The 27140-nt window shown below is 43.7% G+C and overlaps 1 protein-coding gene and 1 pseudogene across 2 annotated transcripts; one reads left to right on the forward strand and one right to left on the reverse strand.

Moving 5' to 3' along the window:
- Window positions 1-1047: 1047 nt before the first annotated feature.
- Window positions 1048-19939, reverse strand: LOC139553052 (kinesin-like protein KIF15-B; annotated as a pseudogene).
- tacc3 (transforming, acidic coiled-coil containing protein 3) lies at window positions 17806-27022 on the forward strand. 2 transcript variants are annotated; one of them, XM_071365925.1, is made up of 17 exons: window positions 17806-17935; window positions 20508-20685; window positions 21002-21132; window positions 21251-21297; window positions 21410-22574; window positions 22724-22790; window positions 22901-23102; window positions 23194-23252; window positions 24685-24815; window positions 25042-25126; window positions 25217-25375; window positions 25449-25516; window positions 25614-25657; window positions 25746-25903; window positions 26248-26354; window positions 26467-26587; window positions 26710-27022. In XM_071365925.1, exons 2-17 carry the CDS (start codon window positions 20509-20511, stop codon window positions 26773-26775), a joined length of 2787 nt encoding a protein of 928 aa, XP_071222026.1. In that variant the 5' UTR covers window positions 17806-17935; window position 20508; the 3' UTR covers window positions 26776-27022. The 2 variants fall into 2 exon arrangements, with proteins under 2 accessions (XP_071222026.1, XP_071222024.1); XM_071365923.1 differs by lacking the exon at window positions 17806-17935 and adding an exon at window positions 20320-20339.
- The last annotated feature ends 118 nt before the right edge of the window (window positions 27023-27140 follow it).

A 27140-nucleotide genomic window follows, 5' to 3' on the forward strand; every position in this document is an offset into this window, starting at 1 on the left:
AACAGGGAATTATCTCCACAGGACCTATTCTCTGAATTTAGAGGACAAAGGTGAGACTCAATATTAACATTAAAACTAAAATCACATTTTATTGGTCACACAACTGTACAAATAGACAAGATACAGATGTTAGCAAAAACAAAATAGATCTGTTGCTAGGGCAGAATCAACTAGGAAAACATCCGGAATTTGCCTTTATGAATGATGATCTGACTAAATGTATACACAGTCAATTTACAGTTCTAAAATATATTTCATCCAGCATAACAGTTGTTCAATCATGTCACAATCTACCCTAAATATGGTATCTGTGATTGATAGCCCCTGTGGTAAATACTAGGGCTGGGCGATATATGGACCACCAAAATTCATATAATACAATATGAAGGATGATGATATAACCATAATTATTAACTGGGTGGTTCGAGCCCTGAATGCTGATTGGCTGAGGTATATCAGACCATAAACCACAAGTATGACAAAACATGTATTTTTACTCAATTATGTTGGCAACCAATTTATAATAACAATAAGGCACCTCAGGGGTTTAGCCGTGGTATATTGGCCATATACCACACCACCTCGGGCCTTATTGCTGAAATGAATATCTGAAATGAAGACGCAGCTGAGCCTGTGGCACAGCCTCCCTTTGAATGTAACCCAGGGAGGCTACAGTTGCTGCAGAGAGGTAGTGAAATACTAAGATCCAATGATATGCATATCACAATTATACATATCACAATATACACAATGGATTGCCCAGCCCTAGTAGAAAAATATTCATACAGAAATATGAAAAAACATGAAGACATTTTTCTTAGAGAATCACAATATTTGAAACAGGTAATGTACTGTACTGACCAGTTTATCCTATTATGTGATGCAATAACACGGTTATTAGTCAACTTAAAAAAGGGTGAAAAGGCTTTCTGTTTGGGGGACATGTTCACAGTCAACAAGAAATGTTGAGCAGCCAATGAGAATCTCTCCAAGCATTTTCTCAGATACTCATTTCAGATCTGAGGTTTTATTTCCCTTGAAAAATTGTGTTTGTTACTTATAGTCTATAAATGCAGTGAAATTCCCCCTCAGTATTTCACTGCTGAGGCCAAGTCTCTTGATGGCAACTATAACACTTACAAAAAGTAAACATGCAGCCAGGTGATGAAATGTTAAATATGATTATTACCACTTGAAGTTTGGTGTTCTTCTTTGAGCTTGACCAGGTACTCAATCCTCTGCTTATGGTTCTTATGGCCCACAAGCTTGCAGTTTCCCTCAGACAGGTAGGGGACAGGTTTGCCGACATTCAGGCATCTCACTAAAATCACCACACATTAGCTAGATTCACTACAAAGGGACCCTCTTAAAGCAAATCATGGACTAAGACAGCAGCTGATATCATTGCCACGTCTGGAGCAGCATGGAGATTGATGCTTCTGTCACGCCCTGACCTTAGAGAGCCTTTTTATGTCTCTATTTGGTTTGGTCAGGGTGTGATTTGGGTGGGCATTCTATGTTCTTTATTTCTATGTTTTGTTTTTCTATGTTTTGGCCGGGTATGGTTCTCAATCAGGGACAGCTGTCTATCGTTGTCTCTGATTGGGAATCATACTTAGGCAGCCTGTTTTGCCACCTTAAGTTGTGGGATGTTATTTTTTGTTAGCTCTGCGTAGCCTACGGAAAGTGACGTTTGTTGTTCTTTTGTTGTTTTGTTTGGAGTTCTGTCACGTTCTGACCTTAGTTCCTTTTTTATGTCTTTATTTTAGTTGGTCAGGGCGTGAGTTTGGGTGGGCATTCTATGTTGTTTTTCTATGTTTTGTTCTGTTGTTATATTTCTATGTGTTTGGCCTAGTATGGTTCTCAATCAGAGGCAGGTGTCAGTCGTTGTCTCTGATTGGGAGCCATATTTAGGTAGCCTGTTTTCTAGTGTGTTTTGTGGGTGGTTGTTTCCTGTTTCAGTGTTTGCACCATATGGGACTGTTTCGGTTGTTTGTTCGTGTTTTGTTATTTTTGTTCCGTGTTGATTTTGATTTATTAAAAATCTATTATGGACACTTACCACGCTGCACATTGGTCCGATCCTTGCTACTCCTCCTCAGACGAAGAGGAAATCCGTTACAGAACCACCCACCAAAAAAGGACCAAGCAGCGTGGTATCGGGCAGCAGCAGAAATCTCTGGACTCATGGACATGGGAGGAGATTCTGGACGGAGAAAGACCCTGGGCAAAGGCTGGGGAATATCGCCGTCCCTGCTGGAGGCAGCGAAAGCTGAGCGGCGGTGGTATGAGGAGGCAGCACGGCAGCGCGGCTGGGAGGAGAGGCAGCCCCAAAAATTTATTGGGGGAGGCACACGGGGAGTGTGGCTAAGTCAAGTAGGAGATCTGAGCCAACTCCCCGTGCTTACCGTGGAGAGAGAGTGACCGGGCAGGCACCGTGTTACGCGGTGAAGCGCACGGTGTCCCCAGTGTGCATACGTAGAGTGGGCATCGAGCCAGGAGGGATGATGCCGGCTCAGCGCATCTGGTCTCCAGTGCATCTCCTCGGCCCGGGGTATACTGCACCAGCCCTACGCACAGTGTCTCCAGTTCGCCAGCACAGCCCAGTGCGGCCTGTTCCAACTCCCCACACTTTCCGGGCTACAGGGGGGATCCAGCCAGGACGAGTGGTGCTAGCTCTGCGCTCGAGACCGCCAGTGCGCCTCCACGGTCCAGTGTATCCGGTGCCTCGGCCAAGGACAAGGCCTCCTGCATGTCTCCCCAGCCTGGTGAGTTCTGTGTCTGTGCTAAGCACTAACCCTCCTGCATGTATCCCCAGCCTGGTGAGTCCTGTGCCTTCTCCCAGAGCCAGGCCTTCTGTGTGTCTCTCCAATCCAGTGATAATCCATGGCAAGAAGCCTCCAGTGATAATCCATGGCAAGAAGCCTCCAGTGATAATCCATGGCAAGAAGCCTCCAGTGATAATCCATGGCACAAAGCCTCCAGTGATAATCCATGGCAAGAAGCCTCCAGTGATAATCCATGGCACGAAGCCTTCAGTGATGATCCATGGCAAGAAGCCTCCAGTGATGATCCATGGCAAGAAGCCTCCAGTGATGATCCAGGGCAAGAAGCCTCCAGTGATAATCCAGGGCACGAAGCCTCCAGTGATAATCCATGGCAAGAAGCCTCCAGTGATAATCCATGGCACGAAGCCTTCAGTGATGATCCATGGCAAGAAGCCTCCAGTGATGATCCATGGCAAGAAGCCTCCAGTGATGATCCATGGCAAGAAGCCTCCAGTGATAATCCAGGGCACGAAGCCTCCAGTGATGATCCATGGCATGAGGCCTCCAACGAAGGACGTCAGTCCGGAGCCTCCAGCGTCGCCCTCCTGTCCGGAGCAGCCAGAGTCGCCCTCCTGTCCGGAGCAGCCAGAGTCGCCCTCCTGTCCGGAGCAGCCAGAGTCGCCCTCCTGTCCGGAGCAGCCAGAGTCGCCCTCCTGTCCGGAGCAGCCAGAGTCGCCCTCCTGTCCGGAGCAGCCAGAGTCGCCCGTCAGTCAGGAGCTGCCTGAGCCGCCCGTCAGTCAGGAGCCGCCTTTCACTCCGGCGTTGCTGGAGTCTCCCGCCTGTCCGGCGCTGCCGTAGTCTCCCGTCTATTCGGGGCCCGCTGAAAGGGTCCCCAGTCCGAGGTCGGCGGCGAGGGTCGCCGCTCCAAAGGCGCCACATAAGTGGGCCAAGACTATGGTGGAGTGGGGTCCACGTCCCGCACCAGAGCCGCCACCGCAGTGAAATGCCCACCCAGACCCTCCCCTATAGGTTCAGGTTTTGCGGCCGGAGTCCGCACCTTTGGGGGGGGGGGGGGTACTGTCACGTTCTGACCTTAGTTCCTTTTTTATGTCTTTATTTTAGTTGGTCAGGGCGTGAGTTGGGGTGGGCATTCTATGTTGTTTTTCTATGTTTTGTTCTGTTGTTATATTTCTATGTGTTTGGCCTAGTATGGTTCTCAATCAGAGGCAGGTGTCGGTCGTTGTCTCTGATTGGGAGCCATATTTAGGTAGCCTGTTTTCTAGTGTGTTTTGTGGGTGGTTGTTTCCTGTTTCAGTGTTTGCACCATACGGGACTGTTTCGGTTGTTTGTTTGTGTTTTGTTATTTTTGTTCTGTGTTCATTTTGATTTATTAAAAATCTATTATGGACACTTACCACGCTGCACATTGGTCCGATCCTTGCTACTCCTCCTCAGACGAAGAGGAAATCCGTTACAAGTTCGGATTTAATAGAGAATCATGAACACGTACACGCTGCACCTTGGTCTCATCCTTCCGACGAGCGTTACAGCCTCCCATAAAATTATCCAGCCTGTCAACTAGAGCAAGTTGCCATTTTCTGCATTCCATTTGATAATTTAATTTATTAAAAACTACATACAATTACAATAACCCCAGCAGATCCTGATGCCCTTCTCACCTGAAGCAGTCACTCCTGGTCTCGCTCCTTTCGGCTCACCTCTAGGCAGTGGTTCCTCAGCTCCTGGACACTGGTCTGAGGCTGGGCCAACAGGGATCCCTGACTCATCAGTCTAATCAACACCAACAAAAAAGAAACAAAAAAATGCATTTGCATACACACTACACAAGTATATTCCACATAGAATCTGTGTGATAAGAGAACAAAGTGTTATTTGCATACCTTTCATGAGCCTCAGTGAGCCTCTGTATGACTATTCTCTACAAATGAAAGGAAATTAAGAAATATGAAAAAGCACCTATTATAAACAATGGTATTTTCAAATTACTAAAACTACATTTTCAGGTGAACAGGGGAGTTGAGTGATCGATACACAGACCATTGCACTCCTTTCCTCCTGCAGCTCTCTCAAGACATTCTGATGAATGGCCTCATTTAAAACATCCCTGTCAATTAAAATATATACATCAGACACTTCACAAATCAACAGCCTGATAACAGTTGGGTTGCAAAAATCCATCGGTAAAAATTTGATTTGAATGGACTAACCCATTTGTGTTCCCATTCTGAGCCAGTTGGTTCTGCTTGGCGTAGAACTCGTCAAGAACAGCTTGAATCTCCATTCGCACCATTTCCTTCTCATTCAGCTGACCCTGTGGGAAATCATCACAGACTAGTTAAACACCATATGTGTTATATCAATGTGTTAATTAAGTGTTTCAAGAGTGGATGTTTAGCATTCATCATGACATGCAGTAAACAAACCACACCTTGAGCTTCTGGATCTCCTCGTTCTTGGCGGTCCTTTCATAGTTAAGCTCAGTGGGGGGCACCTCCATAGTCATCATGGAGCAGCGTCAGCTCTCCAGCTCCTTCTCCTGGCTCTCCACCACCAGACTCAGGTCAGGGTTGAAGCTTCAGTGGGTGTGAGGTGTCCGACAGATAAATCAACCAGATAAGTGATTAAACCCTCTCTTGATCAGACAGAGTTCCCTAGTAAAGTATACAGGAGGGAAAACCATCAGACACAAGCATCCATTACCTGTGGAAGCACTTTAGGGATGACGGATGACTGTGGAACATGATTGGCACTCTCACCTCTGACAGTCCTCTCAACCGCCTCTTGCTGTTGTTTGAACTGGTGAAAAGCAGGTAGGGAAATCACATAAGTAGAGATAATTGTACAATCTATTTTGTTTGGTCTAAAATCTGACATTTTCCATGCTACTGTAGCCCTTGATTTGTTTTCAGTGGCTCTTGTATGTGCATAGGAAAAAAAATGGCCTGGTACCTTCCCCTGGAGAGTGGTAGCCTCCTTCTGGGCAGTCTGATCTTGTGAAGCTTGGAGAAGACCTGCCTGCTCATCTAACACCTTGGTGAGTCGCTCCACCTCCTCAGTGGCATAGACCAACTCCTCCTGTAACACCACCACCTGAGGACAAAACATCCATCCAGACGTTGTCATAATGGTGGAATCCAGGCATGCAAAAAGTCTGGGTGGCCATTTGATTAATTGTTCAGCAGTCTTATGGCTTGGGGGGTAGAAGATGTTTAGGAGCCTCTTGGACCTATACTTGGCGCTCCGGTACCGCTTGCCATGCGGTAGCAGAGAGACCAGTCTATGACTTGGGGTTGAGGTTGAAAATATCAGTGAAAACACTTGCCAGTTGGTCCGCGCATGCTCCGAGTACACATCCTGGTAATCCATCTGGCCCCGCGGCCTTGTGAATGTTGACCTTTTTAAAGGTCTTGCTCACATCGGCTAAGGAGAGCATGGTCACACCGTCGTCCGGAACAGCTGGTGCTCTCATGCATGCTTCAGTGCTGCTTGGCTCGAAGCGAGCATAAAAATACTTTTAGCCCGTCTGGTAGGCTCACGTCACTGGGCAACTCGCATCAAAGCTCAAGATGCCGCTAGTTGTTATGCTTAAAATATACTCCAAGTCTTACCTCTCTGATTAGAAGCTACCTTCCTTTCTGCTGCTTCTCTCTGGTCCTGGAGCTCTGCTTGCATCCCGGAGTTGTGTTCCTTGAGCTCCTCTATCTCGGTGCAAGGAGCATTGTACATATCCTATTACAACAAACCAGGTAAAAAATTTGGTAAACATTGGTAAACTACAGTAAAAAATTTAAGTATACAAGTTAAAAATGATAATGAATTAAGAGGTACACAAATGACTTGAGTCAGTACCGTAAGGTCCTTGACACCTGCAGACAGCATGGCAAGGCCCTGATCCTACCAGGCCCAGCTTACTGCAGAGGTCCATGGCCTGGTTGATCAGCTCCAGGACAAACAACACAAAACAAGAGACTTCTGAGATTAGATGTATCAAATACATGCAAACTGAATTATATCCCCAAATAATAGTAATTAATGGCAGGTAATTTAAGTGAGCAGACTTACTTTTTCTTGTTCAAACTTTTTCTCAAGGCTGGATATGGTCCCATTGGCAGTTGTCAGATTTGGTTCAAGGCTTGCCATATTGGAAGTCTTTCAAAGTAAAAATACAAACGAAGACCGGGCCAATTACAGTTGATTGGAGATTAAGATCCAATTATGTCAAATAGTTTAACTGTATTTGACAAAACTAAAAACACATACTAGTGATAACAATTTCTAAGAAATATAAATAAAACACTACATTAACCACCATGTACACAATAACAATGAATGAATGACAGGTCTGTTTTTGGTTTTGTGTAGTCCATTCAGACACTTGCTTCTTTAGCACTACATTCTGCTCCATATTCTGAACAAGCTCTCTGGGGAGAAACAAATCAAACATGTCAACAAAACATTTAAAATACACTTCAAAAAGGTCTCATCATGCACAAATAGAAAATACGCCTTTATACCCACTCACTCTAAAGTGCTCTCTCTAGCCTCTCTCAACTGGGCGGTCATATTGGTTTGTGTGTTCTTTCAGACTGAAAAGCTTTTGTCAATTCCTACAATTCAACCAACATATTCATCAATAAAAACTAATCACACTCAATCCTCCATAGGGGTTAAACTGTAATTTCATACAAATGAGACAGGTAGGCTCTGAATGTCCTTAACAGAGAAGCGGGCTTGGTTGGTTTAAAAAGGAGCTGACTGACAGTGATTTGGGCCTGCTGAGCTATGATGTCCTGCTGGTTGTCCTCTAGCTGCTGCCTGGACTGGTCTGCCTCAAACTTGGCCTCGGCCTGGATCTGGTCAAAGGCATCCTGCAGGGACCGCTGCTGCCCCAGGGGCTGCTCCCACTCCCGCCTAAAGGAGAGTGAGAGAGAAAATGTGAGGGGGTGAGATGAGTCTGCAAACTACTATGGTGTAAGTACAATTGTGTCTGGGTAGAGAGAGCCAGAGCTAGCTGCTCCTTCAGCTTTTTCACCTCAGCCTGTAGCTGCCTCACGTTCCCATGCATGTCTTCGTTGATCAGGGCCTGATAAAGCACAAGGAATCACATGAGGAGATGCTCACTAAACTACCACAGATACAATATCTATTACAATCAGCAACACAGTATCATGGTGGCAGATAGCCTAGCGGTTAAGAACATTGGGACAGTAACCGAAAGGTCGCTGGTTCGAATCCCAGAGATGGCAAGATGGAGAAATCTGTCTTTCTGCCCTTGAGCAACGCAGTTAACCCTCAACAATGACTGCTCACGAGTGCCAATTACGTAGATTAAGGCAGCCCCCAGCACCTCTATGATTCAGAGGGGTTGGGTTAAATGCGGAGGACACATTTCAGTTGAATTCATTCAGTTGTGCAACTGACTAGGGTTCCCCTTCCCCTCCTGTAAGGAGAAAAGGTTTAGTAGCATATTGAATAACTATTGCGATAAATCCAACTTTGCATACTAACTTGGCAGAGAGCCAAGTTTTTGATCAACTTGGCTCTCTGGGCGATTTGAAAGGTGGATACAGTTTCCACAAAGCACTTGGGTGCACATTGGCTATAATCTAGGTCTTAGCATTACCTCCAAGAGAGTCCTGCAGGAAATGGTTGTTATGTTAGCACACAACAGGAACACCAAGAAAGCAAGAGCTTTTTTAGAATCAATTTACCCAAAGCAAGAAGGGGAGTTTGGAGTCCCTGTAGCAGATATGCCGGCTCTTCCCATTGGACTCATCCACCAGTGTCATGATCACGAGGGAGCGGTTGATGCTGCTTGCCTCCTGAAAGAGGAGAAAAGAGGGGGTTGATATCAGAGAACTGATAACAATATAACAAATGAGTGTACACAATAACAGATTCACGGTGGAATTTAGCCTTCTAAAGGGTTTGTTGTGTGCTGTGAATGTGATTGTATCCACCTTTCAAATCGCCCAGAGAGCCAAGTTGATCAAAAACTTGCCTCTCTGGGCGATTTGAAAGGTGGATACAGTTTCCACAAAGCACTTGGGTGCACATTGGCTATAATCTAGGTCTTAGCATTACCTCCAAGAGAGTCCTGCAGGAAATAGTTGTTATGTTAGCACACAACAGGAACACCAAGAAAGCAAGAGCTTTTTTAGAATCAATTTACCCAAAGCAAGAAGGGGAGTTTGGAGTCCCTGTAGCAGATATGCCGGCTCTTCCCATTGGACTCATCCACCAGTGTCATGATCACGAGGGAGCGGTTGATGCTGCTTGCCTCCTGAAAGAGGAGAAAAGAGGGGGTTGATATCAGAGAACTGATAACAATATAACAAATGAGTGTACACAATAACAGATTCACGGTGGAATTTAGCCTTTTAAAGGGTTTGTTGTGTGCTGTGAATGTTCAGTCAGCGGACAGTACTCCTGCATCACCTTGAGTCTGGAACCCTCTGTGTGTGTGTGTGTGTGTGTGTGTGTGTGTGTGTGTGTGTGTGTGTGTGTGTGTGTGTGTGTGTGTGTGTGTGTGTGTGTCTCTCTCTGCCTCTCCAACCCAGCCAGGTCCACCAAGTTCAGCTGGGATGTGCGGATGTTCACCACCTCCACCTCCTTGGACTGCAAAGTCATGGTGAAGCCTACATAGGACTGCGATGACTTCCTGTTCATGGAGATAGAAGCCACACACCTATTACACCAGTCCATTGACAGCACCTGAGAGGGAAGCAGGAGAAACAAATTCAACGCCAACAGTTCAACGTCAGTCAAATCAATCCTACACAAGAAATTAAGCGAGTATAATTTATGCTATGACAAAAGCAAGTCATTGGATCGATCACATGAAATGATTTAGTACCTGGTTAGCTTCAGCAGCTGAAGTGACAACATTTTCTACAGCCCCTTCCACAAACACCCGCTTCTTGATGTTCTCTCTGAGGAACAGGCTGGCTGAAGCGCTGTCCAGCACGTCATAAACCTGCTCGTTGTAGATCTCAATGAAGGAGCAATTGCACAGGAAGCTCTTGGCATTTCCAGACTGTCAGGAAAAACAAGGTTAATTAAATCATCAATCTGAGAGAACCGATAAAACAAAATCACTGGCACTTTTCATATTTCAATGTCAGTTACTTTCTGCTCACCCTTTCTACCTCCTTGCTGATGAGGAACAACAGGTACTCAAAACATAGAGGGATAACCCCCCAGTTGGTCATCAGTGAAGTTGTCGAAATCAGACAGACCTCAGGAAAGAACGCACGCAACCTTTAGTACTGAGTCACTTCAAAGAAATGAAGGTGTCTTAAAAAAAAACAGTTTGCCCACTGTGAAAAAAATCTATTTACAGCACTGAAAAATCTGTGAGATATTACAGCACTTAATAAAACATAAATGAGCATGAAACTCTAAAACAATAAGAACATCACTCACTAGGCAAAAATGGTGCCATTGTATCCATTCATAGATGACACGACAATGTTCTTGGCCACACTGGAGAATACAGAATCATGTTGCACACAGAGAGAGACGGAATAAATGAATCAATAAAAATGTAGCTTGGTTTAACTTAAACCTCTATCCACTGATGTGTGAATTACTCCAGGTTACAGCAACTGTAACAGTCTGTCCACCAACACAGACCTGAGTGACGTCCATGTCAGCAACATGGTCATAGGTGAATGTCTGCGCACCGGCTTGATGTGCAGGCAGATGGTGTTCGGAGAGGTGACAGAGACCTTGGTATCCATCAGTGGTTAGGCTGGTCCCATGGATCAGAGGTCTCACCCGCACAAACACTTTAATCGAGTCAGTGTCACCACTACATTACAGAACACAAACATTAAAGGGTTAATACAATTTACTATCAGCCTGGGTACCAGTTTCTACTTTCTTGCCAACTTCTTCTAGAATTGTCATGACAAACATGAGCCACTGGCAGTATAAGTTTCCAAATGAGGCAGGGCAACTCGTGTCAGTATGTGTAGAGTGTGTCAAGTTATTATTAAATTGGAGACAATGGCCAGCTCTTGTGAGAAATTAGCAATAACATTAAGCCACATTACCTGTTGGTTACTTGGTCATGCTGCATTGAGCAACTGCCAGATTTTGAATCTGATAACAGAGACGTATACAGCAAACTTCAAAAGTACTGGGACAGTGACACTTGTTGTTTTGGCTTTGTACTCCAGCACCTTGGATTTGAAATGATACAATGACTGAGGTTAAAGTGCAGTGGATGCTTCCATGATTACAGATAATCCTTAATGAATTGTGAATAATGATGAGTGAGAACTTTACAGGCATAAATATCATACCATCCCAAAAATGCTAACCTCCCGTCATTGAAATAGCATCTATACTAGTAACTTACTCACTAATCATTATTCACGATTAATTCAAGACTATCCGTAATCATGGTAGCATCCACATTAATGTAGAAGTGTTTAGAAACATATCCTATTCTTATTTACAATAAAAGTGACTCAAATGACAATACATTATCTACCAATAATTTCTAAAGGGCACAAAATAATCTGTAACAACCAAAACAAACAGCAAATGCATTCAACAAGTTTGTAGCATCTCAAGCCTGATGTAATCATTGAGTGCTAGGAATATGGGACCAAATACTAAACTTTTGACTACTTTAATACACACGGCCACATCTGCAGTCCTCATGCCTCCTTGCAGCATGCCAAAGGCACGTTTACGCAGATGAGCAGGGACCCTGGGCATCTATCTTTTGGTGTTTTTCAGAGTCAGTAGAAAGGCCTCTTTAGTGTCATAAATTTTCAGAACTGTGATCTTAATTGCCTACAATCTGTAAGCTGTTAGTGTCTTAACGACCGTTCCACAGGTGCATGTTCATTAATTGTTTATGTTTCATTGAACAAGTATAGGAAACTGTGTTTAAACCCTTTACAATGAAGATCTGTGAAGTTATTTGGATTTTTACGAATAATCTTTGAAAGACAGGGTCCTGAAAAAGGGCCGTTTCTTTTTTTGCTGAGTTTAGTATGAGGGAGAAGGGGATACAGGAAATTAGTTTAAAGAGTATATTGAGTAGAATGTCATTCGATATAGTCTCAAATGTGTTATCTTTTTTAAGAGCAACTCGGCTGGCAGGTAGAATTTAGTTTCTCCCTATCTCTGGCACACCCTCCAGTACAGTACACCAGAATGTTGGATGCCAACCGCCGACAAACCCCACCCAAGAAGAAGAAGCCGGCTAGTCGTTCAGTCTTTTATGCATATATACAAAAATGTAAATTTAAAAAAGGTAAGAAACGAAGTGCAGCTCTTTTGCAGCCTTTCCAGCTTCAGTTTGAAGTGGTTGTGTTATCTGTGTTGTTGGCTAACTCCTATGAACAAGTGTCCTAACCAGGGCACATTTTCAATACCAGGTGAAATCGTGCCTCATTACCTCATTGTTATGGATGTATAGAAAATAAATATCACTGAAAACATTCAGAACGAACGACTGGGTTGTGTCCATAGATACAGAACAAAAAGACTGAACAGACTTGACTGGGTTGCGTCTCTGGCAACCGAACTGATAGAACGAACGACGAGCCGACTTGGGTAGCAACCCTAGATTTGTGTCGGGACTATATCTTGTGGAAGGATGAAATAGAATTAATAAATTCAACTAAAATAACGTTAATGGAAATATGTCCATCATTATTTGAATATGTTGGTAACACATTGTATAATGCCCTCAAAGCCGGTGTTGCCTACAAATATCCTAATATTCAGCCAAACCAATAGCTAGCTTACTGTTAGTTTAAACAAAAGTTAACTTGAAAATTTGAACGTTAAGGTGACCTAACCTTTCCATTCTTATTCATGTTGCTTTGTTGCAACCTAATGTCAAAACATTAGTGTAGCTATCATCTACATAAATCCATCTTTGACTTTGGCGGGTTCGACCATCATCTTCTGTGGGTTTTATGGAGGACTACAACCCCAAAAGGTGTAACGTTATTGTCGCCACCAACTGGAAAGGTTGAAACCCCCAAAATAAACTAATAAAAATACAAAGATAATAGTGAAACTAACTTAGTCCACCCTAATAAAAATAGTATATTGCCAAAACAAACAAAACTCCCACTTCTTCCTTTAATTTTCCATATCTCCCTTCTCAGGCTCTAGGACCTGACGGGATGAGGTCAAAATCCTTCCAGGATACCCGGGCCAGGTCAACTAAAAAGGCCTGCTCGCGGCGGTGTTTTAGGGAGCGTTTGACAGTGATGAGGGGTGGTCGTTTGACCGGAACCAGAGCGGATGCAGGCAATGAGGCAGGGATCGCTGAGATCCTGATTGAAAACAGCAGAGGTGTATTTGGAGGGCAAGTTGGTCAGGATAATATCTATGAGGGTGCCCATGTTTACGGATTTATGGGTGTGACTGGTGGGTTCCTTGATAATTTCTGTAAGATTGAGGGCATATAGTTTAGATTGTAGGACTGCTGGGGTGTTAAGCATATACCAGTTTAGGTCACCTAACAGACCGAACTCTGAAGATAGATGGGGGGCAATCAATTCACATATGGTATCCAGGGCACAGCTGAGGGGGGTCTATATCAGGCGGCAACAGTGAGAGACTTATTTCTGGAGAGATTATTTTTTTAAATTAGAAGCTCAAACTGTTTGGGCATAGACCTGGAAAGTATGACAGAACTTTTCAGGTTAACTCCTCCCCCTTTGGCAGTTCTATCTCGACGGAAAATGTTGTAGTTGGGGATGGAAATCTCAGAATTGATAGCTTCGGGTCAAGGGCGTTAGCCACTATAGCCACTCGGTAGCAGATAGCTAGCTGCGATGATCCAGTGCAAAGGTCCAGAGCTTACGGCAGGAATCCGGAGATGTAGTGGCTTCTAGTCGTGTTAGTGAAGAGTCCGGGAGGCATCAGCTGTGTAGCCGAGTGATCATAGGGTCCACTGAGCAGGCCGGGACATGGGCCTGGCTCAAGGCTAGCTTCGGGACGGGGCCACTCGGTGGCAGCTAGCTAGCTACGAAGATCAGGAGTAGTGTTCCAGGGCTTATGGCAGGAATCCGGTGTTGTAGTGGAGAAAAACAGTCCAATATGCCCATCTGTGACTAGCATCACTACTCTGGACGGTTCTGACTTAGAATATGTGAACAACTACAAGTATCTAGGTGTCTGGCTAGACTGTAAACTCTCCTTCCAGACTCATATTAAACATCTGTCACGTTCTGACCTTAGTTCCTTTTTTATGTCTTTATTTTAGTTTGGTCAGAGCGTGAGTTGGGGTGGGCATTCTATGTTGTTTTTCTATGTTTTGTTCTGTTGTTCTATTTCTATATGTTTGGCCTAGTATGGTTCTCAATCAGAGGCAGATGTCAGTCGTTGTCTCTGATTGGGAGCCATATTTAGGTAGCCTGTTTTCCTTTGTGTTTTGTGGTTGGTTGTTTCCTGTGTCTGTGTTTGCACCATATGGGACTGTTTCGATTTTCGTTTGTTCATTCACTTTGTTATTTTGTATTTTTGTAGTGTTCAGTTTTATATATTAAAATGGACACTTACCACGCTGCACATTGGTCCGATATCTCTTACTCCTCGTCAGAAGAAGAGGAAAGTCGTTACAGAACCACCCACCAAAAAAGGACCAAGAAGCATGGTATCGGGCAGCAGCAGAAATCTCTGGACTCATGGACATGGGAGGAGATTCTGGACAGAGAAGGACCCTAGGACCCTCCTGTCCAGTCAGGAGCCGCCTGAGCCGCCCGTCAGTCAGGAGCCGCCTGAGCCGCACTCCAGTCCGGATCCGCCGGAGTCTCCCTCCTGTCCGGAGCCGCCGGAGTCGCCCTCCTGTCCGGAGCCGCCGGAGTCTCCCTCCTGTCCGGAGCCGCCCTCCTGTCCGGAGCCGCCGGAGTCGCCCTCCTGTCCGGAGCTGCCCCTCAGTCCAGTGGTACCCTTTACTAGGGTCTCAAATCCAGGGTCGGTGACGAGGTTCGCCGCTCCTAAGGTATCACAGAAGTGGGCCGAGACTATGTGGAGTGGGGTCCCGCTCCAGAGCCGCCACCGCGGTAAATGCCCACCCAGACCCTCCCCTATAGGTTCAGGTTTTGCGGCCGTAGTCCGCACCTTTGGGGGGGGGGGGGGGGTACGTTCTGACCTTAGTTCCTTTTTTATGTCTTTTTTTTAGTTTGGTCAGAGCGTGAGTTGGGGTGGGAATTCTATGTTGTTTTTCTATGTTTTGTTCTGTTGTTCTATTTCTATGTGTTTGGCCTAGTATGGTTCTCAATCAGAGGCAGGTGTCAGTCGTTGTCTCTGATTGGGAGCCATATTTAGGTAGCCTGTTTTCTAGTGTGTTTTGTGGGTGGTTGTTTCCTGTGTCTGTGTTTGCACCATACGGGACTGTTTCGATTTTCGTTTGTTCATTCATTTTGTTATTTTGTATTTTTGTAGTGTTCAGTTTTATATATTAAAATGGACACTTACCACGCTGCACATTAATCCGATATCTCTTACTCCTCGTCAGAAGAAGAGGAAAGTCGTTACAACATCTCCAATCCAAAATGAAATCTAGAATCGGCTTCCTATTTTGCAACAAAGCCTCCTTCACTCATGCTGCCAAACATACCCTCATAAAAGTGACTATCCTACCGATCCTCGACGATGTCATTTACAAAATAGCCTCCAACAATCTACTGAGCAAACTGGATGCAGCCTATTACAGTGCCATCCATTTTGTCACCAAAGCCCCATATACTACCCACCACTGCGACCTGTATGCTCCCGTCGGCTGGCCCTTGCTACATATTCGTCGCCAGACCCACTGGCTCCAGGTCATCTATAAGTCTTTGCTAGGTAAAGCTCCGCCTTATCTCAGCTCACTGGTCACCATAACAACACCCACCGGTAGCACACGCTCCAGCCGGTATATCTCGCTGGTCATCCCCAAAGCCAACACTACCTTTGGCTGCCTTTCCTTCCAGTTCTCTGCTGCCAATGACTGGAACGATTTGCAAAAAATGTCTAAAATAAATTTTGAATAAAAAAATGAAATAAAAATATTATAAACAAAAATCGCTGAAGTTGGAGACTTATATCTCCCTCACTAACTTTAAACATCAGCTATCTGAGCAGCTTACCGATCGCTGCAGCTGTACACAGCCCATCTGTAAATAGCCCACCCAATCTACCTACCTCATCCCCATATTGTTTTTATGTATTTTTTTAATCTTTTGCACACCAGTATTTCTACTTGCACATCATCATCTGCACATCTATCATTCCAGTGTTAATTTGATAAATTGTAATTACTTCGCTACTATGGCCTATTTATTGCCTTACCTCCTCACACCATTTGCACACACTGTATATAGACTTTTTCTATTGTGTTATTGACTGTACGTTTGTTTACTCCATGTGTAACTCTGTGTTGTTGTTTGTGGCGCACTGCTTTGCTTCATCTTGGCCAGGTCGCAGTTGTAAATGAGAACTTGTTCTCAACTGGCCTACTTGGTTAAATAAAGGTGAAATAAAAAATATTAAAAAACAGCCTACCGCGGCCAAATCCTAACCCGGACGATTGTGCGCCACCCTATGGGACTCCCAATCACGGCCGTTTGTGATACAAGCTGGAATCGAACCAGGATCTGTAGTGACGCCTCTAGCACCAAGATGCAGTGCCTTAGACCGCTGCGCCATGTAACTCCTTCGCTGAGAAATCTTTCAGCCCCAGGAACTGCTTCGCCGCATCCACTTTGATTTCTATCTTCCTGGACCGTCTCCCCACCTTGACATTGCCATTAATTACCATAGTTTTAAAGGCCACAAAGTCCACCTTCTTAACCTTTAAAATGTCAGGATCCTGCTGGTGAAAGGCAACCCCTGCAGCCTGCAGTGTAGGCCTATCCACCACAATGGACTCTTCTGGTGCACCATTCAAACTCTCAACCCTTTTCACAGCTGCTGCATATGAAATGCTCTGTACAACCCTGACTTTGACCACCTCATTCTCTTTCACCCATGTGGGGCATTCGAAAGACGTGGCTTCATGGTACCCACCGCAATTTCTCTGAAGCAGGTTTTCATTAAGGATCTCTCTGTACTTTGCTCCGTTCATTTTTCCGCTGATGCTGCAGCATGATGCTGCCACCACCATGCTTCACCACAGGGATGGTGCCAGGTTTCCTCCAGACGTGACACTTGGCATTTAGGCCAAAGAGTTCAATCTTGGTTTCATCATACCAGAGAATTTTGTTTCTCATGGTCTGAGTGTCCTTTAGGTGCCTTTTGCCAAACTCCAAGTGGACTGTCATGTGCCTTTTACTGAGGAGTTGCTTCTGTCTGGCCACTCTACCATAAAGGCCTGATTTGCTCTGACATGCACCGTCAACTGTGGGACCTTATATAGACAGGTGTGTGCCTTTCCAAATCATGTCCAATTAATTGAATTTACCACAGGTGGACTTCAATCAAGTTGTAGAAACATCTCAAGGATGATCAATGGAAACAGGATGCACCCAAGCTCCATTTCGAGTCTCAGCAAAGGGTCTGAATACTGTATACTGTAAATCAGGTATTTATGTTTAATTTATTCATTTTGAAATTTGCTAAAATTTCTAAGACCCTGTTTTTGCTTTGTCATTATGGGGTATTGTGTGTAGATTGATGAGGATACCTATTTTTTTTTTTTTAAGAATAAGGCTGTAATGTAACAAAATGTGGAAAAGGGAAGGGGTCTGAATACTTTCCGAATGCACTCTTTCATTAAATTTTCTCCCTCTCCTAGAGCAGAGGCTGCAAAGTATATCCATTTTCATAACTGAACAGACAGTATAAAGACTCTTGCCTCCGTCGTGTTGTAAAATGTACACTCTCTTATCATAAAAATTGGCACCAAACGCGAGCCTAGAAATAGTGTTTTAAATCGTCTTTGTCTCGACTTTGGCGCAAGTTCGCTGGTCGGTTCAAAGTCACGCAACGCTATTGGCTAATTCGTATGAAGCTCCGCCCCATGTTTTGTGTTTTCTGTCTATTTAATTGGTCCAAATCGAGGCGTTTAAATTCGAAATTTACTGACCACTTGCGTTGCAAGAACGATTTCGAAAAGTAAACTGTGGGTTGAGTTATTTGAGTCAAGAGAAGTTATTTTATGCTTATCCGACTCCTTGATTGAGGTATGTAGCTATTTGGCTGCTTTTTAATTGTTCATCTGACTTGGTCTATCGCGCAAAATGTCTTCCTTCATTTGACGCATCTCTTGTAGCCGGACGCTAGCGATTTACTTAACGTTGGCTAGCTAACTAAATTACCTATGGTTAGTAACGTTAACCAGCTAACTGACTTTAGTTAACTCCTAGCGCATTCTTAGACTTTAACGTTAGCTTTACCTTGGGTTCTCGAGAGCAAGTTCCCTCCAATGTCTACTGTTATCTATACAGTATAATACAAGCTGGTCATTTATGTTAGGGAAACTGCTTATTTAGGTAATTGTGTTAACGTCATATTGCTTAGTTATCTATGGTTGGTGTCAAAGTATCAGCTGAAAAGGTCCGCTAGTTTTCTGTTAATTGGTATTGGCAAACGTGCGGAATTAATAGCTAACTAGCGTTACTAGGTAACGTCAACGTACCTAAAGTGAACAAGATTTTATTTTGAATTGTTCCTTGTTAACATACTACCTAACGTTAGCTGGTATGCGATTGCCGGTATTACTGCGCTGGCCACATTATTTCAGACATTATTGCACTTCAAGAGCAAAACTCGTGGCAATACTCCAAACCTTTATGTACTAGTTAAATGTCAAGCCGGACCATCCATAAAATGCTGCAGTCACGGTAGTATAGTTTCATTGGCTATGCACCAAGGGAAATTAATTTAGCAAAACTCTGAATGATTCCAAACGGGCTTTGCAGATTTGGTGTGCTCTTTGGCAGGCCTGGCAGATGCATCCAGTGTAGGGAAAACTGACAAGCCATGGAACTGCAGGCCACATTATGGTGTGAGGACGTAGTGGGTAAATTGCTTATAGACATCGTCACCAACTCAACATTCTTGGCATGCTAACAAGTGTTGTGTACAATTCAGAATCTGGTAATCTAAATGTAGCCTTGGGTATCAATTGAAATGTCAGTAGACAAACTTGTTTGAATGACAACTCTTTGTGGCCTGATGAATAGTTATTTCTCCCCACTGGTAGCATATGACCCTTTCACCTTTTATTTCCAAATAAATTGCACATTTAGACTTCTACAGGTTGGTGACGTTTACATGTATCCATCGTCAACAAGGATCCAACTACACAAACTGAGTGTACAAAACTTTAGGAACACATGGTCTTTTCACGAGATTGACCAGGTGAAAGCTATTATCCATTATTGATGTCACCTGTAAAATCAACTTCAATCAGTGTAGATGAAGAAGAGACAGGTTAAAGGCTTTTTAATCCTTGAGACATGGACTGCGGTCCAAACACTTAAATGACACACCCTATCCCTTAAATTAAGTGGACACTTCTGATGACGTCTGACGAGTTTACACTTGCAGGGCGAGGGAGGAAGGAATGATTTTTAAATGGACCACCCTTGGCTTAAAATTCGTCACTCATTCATCCCGCATTGATTGTCTATTCAGCCACCTGTAGTTTGTGGGTGCTTTATATGCGATACGTTCAATTATGAGTGCATGTCTACTTATATTAAATATATAATTATTAATATACACATACTGTATGAAAGCTAGCAAATTAATTAGCTAACTAACATTAGCCTACCCTAGCTGGAACATCTGAAGGAAAATATTTTTCTACAATTTCCAAAAGATAACCCAAATGTTTTTTTATTTTTTTACTTTTTACAATACGTGTTTGTGCTGTCATGTGCATTAGTAGCACAATTTGTAACTTATTTGCATTCGTTTTTACTTACACTTGTATGTTGACTTCTCCATTGATTAAGTTTTCACAGACTTCTTAGCGGATGTACAATCGTCGCAAATTGAAATATGGGGAGTTTCAGGCCCCGGAGTGAACATAATTGTACACTCGCAAAGCTGACTAAAAACGAGGGCTATGGTGCTTGCGTTGCAAACTTCCCTTGCTTGGCGAATCATTTGGACCGCCCTCCAAGATGGTGACGGGGATTCCCCTAAGGGCATAAGGCGAGGTTAAGTGGACGAGGGTGTCTTAAGTGTTTGGACCGCAGCCCATGGATTGTGTGTGCCATTCAGAGGGTGAATGGGCAAGACAAAATATTAATGTGCCTTTGAACAGGCTATGGTAGTAGGTGCCAGGCACACAGTTTGAGTCAAGAACTGCAACGCTGCTGGCTTTTTCACGCTTAACAATTCCCATGTATCAAGAATGTTTCGCCACCCAAAGGACATCAGCCAACTTGAGACAACTGTGGGAAGCATTGGAGTCAACATGGGCCAGCATCCAGCACGCTTTTGACACCTTGTAGAGTCCATGCTTCAATGAATTGAGGCTGTTCTCTGCACAAAAGGGGTGCAACTCAATATTAGGAAGGTGTTCCTAATGTTTTGTACAATCGGTGTAGAGCTGATACACACCCCCTCAATGAGGTATCTAGAGATTAGATTGAATGTGCTTCGTCAATTAGATTGAATGGGCTTTGTCAATTAGTTTGTCTGTGACGTGCTTTGCTCAGTCTAATCAGTGTGCCCAGCTGTCTACTGGGTGTGGCCTACTTTTGCTTCAGCTCCCTCACTTCTGTGTGACCCTCTTTATAGGATGAGTTCTACTGCTGTGAACGATGAGAATCGTGGGATCTGCCCTGGAAGAAAGCACAGCAATTCAGAGATGAGTTGTGACATCTTTTCCTTGGATCAGCCGACTGGGAGGCCATCCATCCTTCGCCAGTCTCAGGCAGAGAACCTGTCCAACAAAACTATAGTAAAGGGAGGGAAGGTACGGTGTATATATGTTGTCAAGAAGCCTAGTCTTCTAGTAGTTTAAATGTTCCAGAATAATTCTCTCTGTAAAATAATCTTGTTATTGAGGATCTATGCTTGACTGTTCGAAGTCTAGCAAAAAGCATGAGCTGACGCACACCCAAAATTTGATGAGGTGCTTACTCAGAGTAAACTGTATAAAAATAAAGTTGTTCACTCGATGTGCACGAAAAACAATTTAACCAGGTTAGGTTTACCGATTTATATATTTCTTTATTTGTCTGTTTGAAAGAACATTTGTTTTCAGATAACCTTTTGGTTTCTGCGTTCAGGTTTGTTTTCAGACTCCAAGAAGAGACCCTCACACTAAGAGAATAGAATCACCAACAAAGTCCCTCAAGATGGCAAGCATAGATTACTGTACAAAAGCCCTAGAGTCTTTGCAGCTTACAACACCTGAAGAGTAAGCATGTACATTTTTTTTTAAAGCTGTAGCTGTACATCACTTTGGCAGTGATTATTCATAATCTGGTATCAAGTTGAGAGATTCGAAACTAATCTATCCTCTTGTATTTTTACAGTGTGTTGCTGGAGAAAATCAATGTGCCTGTTGATGTGCCAAAATCAGGTAAATGCATTTTAATAAAGGTTCAAGATTCATTACGACACTGCTTTGTCACCATTATTTCAACCATAAAATGTTGACTTGATTTTTACTGATTTTACTGTGGACTTTTCAGATGTGTTATCCTATCCTGATGATGACATGCCAATTCAGAGTAAAGGAGGTTATCAGCTGGATTTTGATAACCTTGATGTCATCAATCCCTTCCAAGGGTCCGGTAAAATGGTCCTCTCTCCAGCAAGGCCCAGTGAACTAGTTGAAACCTCCAAGGCTATTGATCTGAGTGAACCTAATGTAGTTGAGGCAGTTTCTCATGAGAAGATGTTAGAGGATTTTGACAAGATTGAAACGGCACTGGATGAGACCCTCCCATTCATGCCATCACTGGAAAATTCTCTTGCTGACATCTCAGCTGATGTGCGTTCAACAGATAGCAGTGTGATCACTATGACGAAGGATCCAGCCATTGAGTTATCCAAAGCTGATGAGGACAAGACTGTACAGTCATCAGTTAAACTTAACCCAGATCAAGCTGTCGCCATCTCCTCTAGAGATGAGACTCCTCTGCCGCCCAAAGGGTCTTACAAATTCGATTTTGACGACCTTGATTTTGTCAACCCTTTCCAAACAGGAGCCTCCAAAATTCAGAATTCCCCCGTACTTGGAAGAAAGCTGCCATTCAATGACCCTCCAGAGGTGGAAGTTGAAGAGACTGCCCCTGCTGGTAAGGAAATGGGACCTGCAGCCATGGTTCGGGTGTCTCAGCCAGTTGTATTGGCACCTGTCCAGCCAGAGATGAGAGCTATTGCACCATTGTCTCTTGCTCCCAAGGAGACGAGCCAGCCCGCTGAAGACTCCATGCCTCAGCCGGGGGAAGCCGCTCCCAATGCCGGGCCAGTGAAACTTGAGTTCAGTTTGGATGATGGCGGGGAGATCAAAAGTAAGCCTCTTCCCAAGCGGTTTGTCAAGAGGCCTCCTGGTCTTAAGCCGACAGAGAAAAAGGCAGTACCTGAAGAAAAGAAACCTCTATCTAAGGAATCCCCAGTGATGCCAGTGGTCAGTAATGATTCTGATATTCCTGTTCCAAAAGGCGCGTACAATTTTGGCAAGTTTGATGACCCAGACTTCAATCCATTTGGTACAAATGCAAGAATGAGTGACTCTATAGTCTGTAAGGTGAAATCCAGTTTAGAGGCCAAGGGATCAAACTCAGTCAGGGTGGCTGCCTCCCCTGATAAAGTGACAGAGCCTGTTCAGAAAGACACCGCACCATGGCCACTGTAAGTTCATGTTCATTGCAACTTTAATATTCTTAAATTAATGTATTAAAGGTAGTCTTGATTTATATTTGAAGCATAATCAGTGCTGTATAAAGAGAAGCTTAATGTAGCTGCACCACTCCATTAACTGGTAGTGATTCTATTTTCAGTCTTCCTAGTGCTGGAGACAAAATCTCAAGGACTGAACCTGATCTTTCTGCCACAAGAGAAGGAATTGTAAGCTTTTTAAAAACTTGATCAGATTATATATTGGAAAAATATTTTGGCTAGCCAAAGCTGTATATTGATTTTTGTGTGCTTAGGTGACATTCTTTCTACAATTTTAGGACAACATTCCACAAGATCAGCAGCTTCAGATGGAATCTTGTGAAGTTCAGGATCCTTTGTCTGGCCAAGAGCAGGAACCTCCGACTGAACCTAACCAACCTTCACTGAGCACACTAGAACCCTTTGAACTCTGCCATTTTGAGCATAACCCACAAAATGGCATGTCAGAATTTAATGAGGAGTTTGTTCCTGGAACCACATGTAAGTCAAATAACTTGAGGAATTCATGTTAGTTGCTGTAATGTCGACTTGACTAGCTTTTTGACTAACACTTGTCCCCCATTCTCTCCAGTCATGGCGAATGACTTTGATGGACAGATGGACTACCTGGAGCAGTTTGGTTCCAGCAATGTAAGTGATTATTTAAAAAATGTATATATATATACACACTCAGCAAAAAAAAGAAACGTCCCATTTTCAGGACCCTCTCTTTCAAAGTTAATTCGTAAAAATCCAAATAACTTCACAGATCTTCATTGTAAAGGGTTTAAATGCCATTTCCCATGCTTGTTCATTGAACCATAAACAATTAATGAACATGCACCTGCAACATGCACACTAAAGATGCCTTTCTACTGACTCTGGGGAAAAACACCAAGATAGATGCCCAGGGTCCCTGCTCATCTGCGTGAAAGTGCCTTGGGCATGCTGCAAGAAAGAATGAGGACTGCAGATGTGGCCAGGGCAATAAATTGCAATGTTCGTATTGTGAGAAGCCTAAGAAAGCGCTACAGGGAGACAGGACGGACAGCTGATCGTCCTCGCAGTGGCAGACCACATGTAACACCTGCACAGGATACATCCAAACATCACACCTGCAGGACAGGTACAAGATGGCAACAACTGTGCCAAGGAGGAGGTGAATGGATTGAAGTCTCTCAACTGCCTGAGTTACAGCAGGAACGCACAATCCCTCCATCAGTGCTCAGACTGTCCGCAATAGGCTGAGAGAGGCTGGACTGAGGGCTTGTAGACCTGTTGTAAGGCAGGTCCTCACCAGACATCACCAGGGGTTTTGTCTCACCAGGTGTGATGGCCGGAATTGCGTTTATTGTCGGAGTGAGCGTTACACTGAGGCCTGTACTCTGGAGCGGGATCAAGAAGGAGGTCCATCATGGTCTGGGGCGGTGTGTCACAGTATCATCGGACTGAGCTTGTCATTGCAGGCAATCTCAACGCTGTGCGTTACAGGGAAGACATCCTCCTCCCTCATGTGGTACCCTTCCTGCAGACTCATCCTGACATGACCCTCCAGCATGACAATGCCACAAGCCATACGGCTCGTTCTGTGCGTGATTTCCTGCAAGACAGGAATGTCAGTGTTCTGCCATGGCCAGCGACGAGCCCGGATCTCAATCCCATTGAGCACGTCTGGGACCTGTTGGCTCGGAGGGTGAGGGCTAGGGCCATTCCTCCCCAGAAATGTCTGGGAGATTGCAGGTGCCTTGGTGGGGTAACACCGCAAGAACTGACAAATCTGGTGCAGTCCATGAGGAGGAGATGTACTGTAGTACTTAATGCAGCTGGTATCCACCAGATACTGTTACTTTTGATTTTAACATCCCCCTTTGTTCAGGGACACTATCCCGTTTCTGTTAGTCACATGTCTGTGGAACTTGTTCAGTTTGTCTGTTGAATCTTGTTATTTTCATACATGTTAAATTTGCAGAAAATAAATGCAGTTGACAGTGAGGTCTTTTCTTTTTTTGCTGATTTTACATACTTTCTTACCTGGTTTATTTACATTTTGGGCTTCCTCTAATTACGTAGCCTTTATATTCAGTTCAAGGAGTCAGCACTGAGGAAACAATCTCTGTACCTCAAATTTGACCCCCTCATGAGAGAAAGCCCCAAGAAGTCTGGAGGCCCCACAGGACCCGACAACCTCCCTCAACCTGATGCCTTTGCTTCACGGTGTGTTACTGTTTTGGTCATAATCACATGGTTTTGTTTTACCCATCTAACTGGGTGGGGAAAATGACTTGCGTGTTAATCTTAAAATGTTGCAAATAAGTATTTAATTGGCCTAGAATTGAGAGCATCCTTAATCTAGTTGTATCTAAAAATGAGTTTGCAATTCAAAGGTGAATATCAAGGTGTTTTCTCCAAATCTGAGAGGTTTCTGTCAATGTGGTTTTAGTGTGGATACCCAGAAGACTGGTGCCAAGGAGGAGGTGAATGGATTGAAGTCTCTCAACCCCAAACTTCTTGATGTCCCACCACCTGTAAGTTTCCTCAGTCCTCAAAGATCCTATAATATAGTAAAGCTAAGTAATGTGGGAAAACTGTTGAATGGATGTCTTCTGTTCCTTTAGGTTCAGGTTGTTGGTCCTATGATGCCTCTCGTGCAAAATTCCCCTATGAATCTGGCCTCAACTTTCCCCCAACCAGCCAACACTGAGGATAACATCATAGAGGTGCTTAAATACAGTCAGCAAGATATGGATGCTGCCATTGCCAAGATCCAGAAAGAAGTACGTGTTTGTTTTCCTCATCCCTTTCAATTCAGTCATGATCATTTTCATTTATAATGATTTCTTTTTATAGGTAAAGGAAAAGGAAGATCAATGGAAGGCAAAGCATGACAAGCTGTCTTGGGATAATCATGAAATGGGGTAAGCAATAAGTATTGACTCTATTATTTGGTCACTTATTCTCATTTCAGACCTCTAACAACTAACTGTTGGTTTCTCTGCTTTTTTGTTTTTGCAGGAAAATCATGTCTGAATTTGAAGCCACAATTGCTCAGATATTGGGTATGTTGTAGTAAAGGCAATTTTTCACTGTTAATATCCTTTTAATGTAAAATGTACAACTTGTTGTGATTGTCATTGTTTCCTGCAGCTGATAAACAAAGGGAGGAGATGGCCCAGGCTGAGATCACTAAAGTCTTGCAGGAGAAGGAGCAGGTATCACAGGACCTGAACACCATGGAGAGGTCCTTCTCTGAGCTCTTCAAGAGACTGGACAAGTACAAAGAGGCCATCGAGGGTTACAAAAAGGTCGGCATTAAAAAGAATGTCATGACCTATGCATAGGGCCCTGTGTTTTGTGCAACCATTTGGCATGCCTAAATTTGAACCTTTTTTATTTAAATCTTTTTCATCAAACTGTCCTTATGGTCCAGCAGCTTTCTCAGGCAATTGTGTTCATTTTATGTAATTATCATTTCTGGAGAAGGCTTAAAGTACATGATAGAATCTTGCTGACACATTATTGCGCAAAACACCATGCTTTGGTGCAGGTAAGTAACATTGCTGTGAAGGATGATACTGAATTGATGTAGGTCCATGACTTTGCTTTGCCAACCTCATGACCTTCGGTTATGAATGTGTGTGCCACTAAGAATGAAGAGATGCTGAAGAAATGTGCTCAAGATTACCTGGCTAGGATCAAGAAGGAGGAGCAACGCTACCAGACCCTGAAAGTCCATGCAGAGCATAAAATTGGCCTGTAAGACATTCAAACGATACTTTTTTGTGCAAAATACAGCCGGTTACATAATTGCGTATTGTTGCCGGCCTTTGTATAGTCTCACTTGGCTGACTACTACTTTTTTCCCCAGGGCGAATGGGGAGATTGCAGAGGTTCGCTCCAAACTAAAGTCAGAGGTCTCTGTACATCAGGCCCAGCTGCGCAGAGAGCAGCTAAAGTCCCAGTCACTGGAGAACAGCCTTGACCAGAAAGTAAGTCCATCTCAGTCTGAAGTCCATGAGGCTGCCTTTACCACTGTTTTTGGCATAATTTGTTCATGGAAGTTTTTGTGCTTATCAGATTTTTTCTTGCATTTTTTTCCTGGTCTCCTCAGGTAAAAGAGAATGAAGAACTCACCAGTCTTTGCGATGAGCTAATCGCTAAAGTCCAGAAGGGCTGAGTTCAACTGTGTTAATCTATGTCCTTGCCTTTATTGCTGTAGTTTAGATTTTTTTACAAATCTAAATATGTGCTCTTCCTGATTAACGTGTGAATATCGCTTTGTAAATGTTTTGCTGCTCTTAATTGGAGATCGAGAAATGTAATAGTACTTCACTGCCTCATCTACTGATTCATATTTTGTCAATGTTCGTCTTGTTCATGTCTGTCTTTATTATTGTAATAATAAAACATTTTACTAATCAAGATCCGTTGTAGCTCCTTGCAAGTTTATTTGAAGTTCATTGTAGCCCTCAACTATTTTCAGCCACAAGGAGACGCTGTTTACCAGAAGTAATATTTTGTAGCGTAGTCTTTGCAAAGGTA

This window comes from Salvelinus alpinus, chromosome 25, assembly GCF_045679555.1.
Source record: "Salvelinus alpinus chromosome 25, SLU_Salpinus.1, whole genome shotgun sequence".
Classification (NCBI taxonomy): domain Eukaryota; kingdom Metazoa; phylum Chordata; class Actinopteri; order Salmoniformes; family Salmonidae; genus Salvelinus; species Salvelinus alpinus.

What these genes read in the sequence shown, in the direction of transcription:
- tacc3 (XM_071365923.1), top strand. An exon ending in TTCTTGATGTCCCACCACCT is followed by an intron (nt 25,127 to 25,216) that starts GTAAGTTTCCTC and finishes CTGTTCCTTTAG; the next exon opens with GTTCAGGTTGTTGGTCCTAT. An exon ending in GCAGAGCATAAAATTGGCCT is followed by an intron (nt 26,355 to 26,466) that starts GTAAGACATTCA and finishes TTTTTTCCCCAG; the next exon opens with GGCGAATGGGGAGATTGCAG.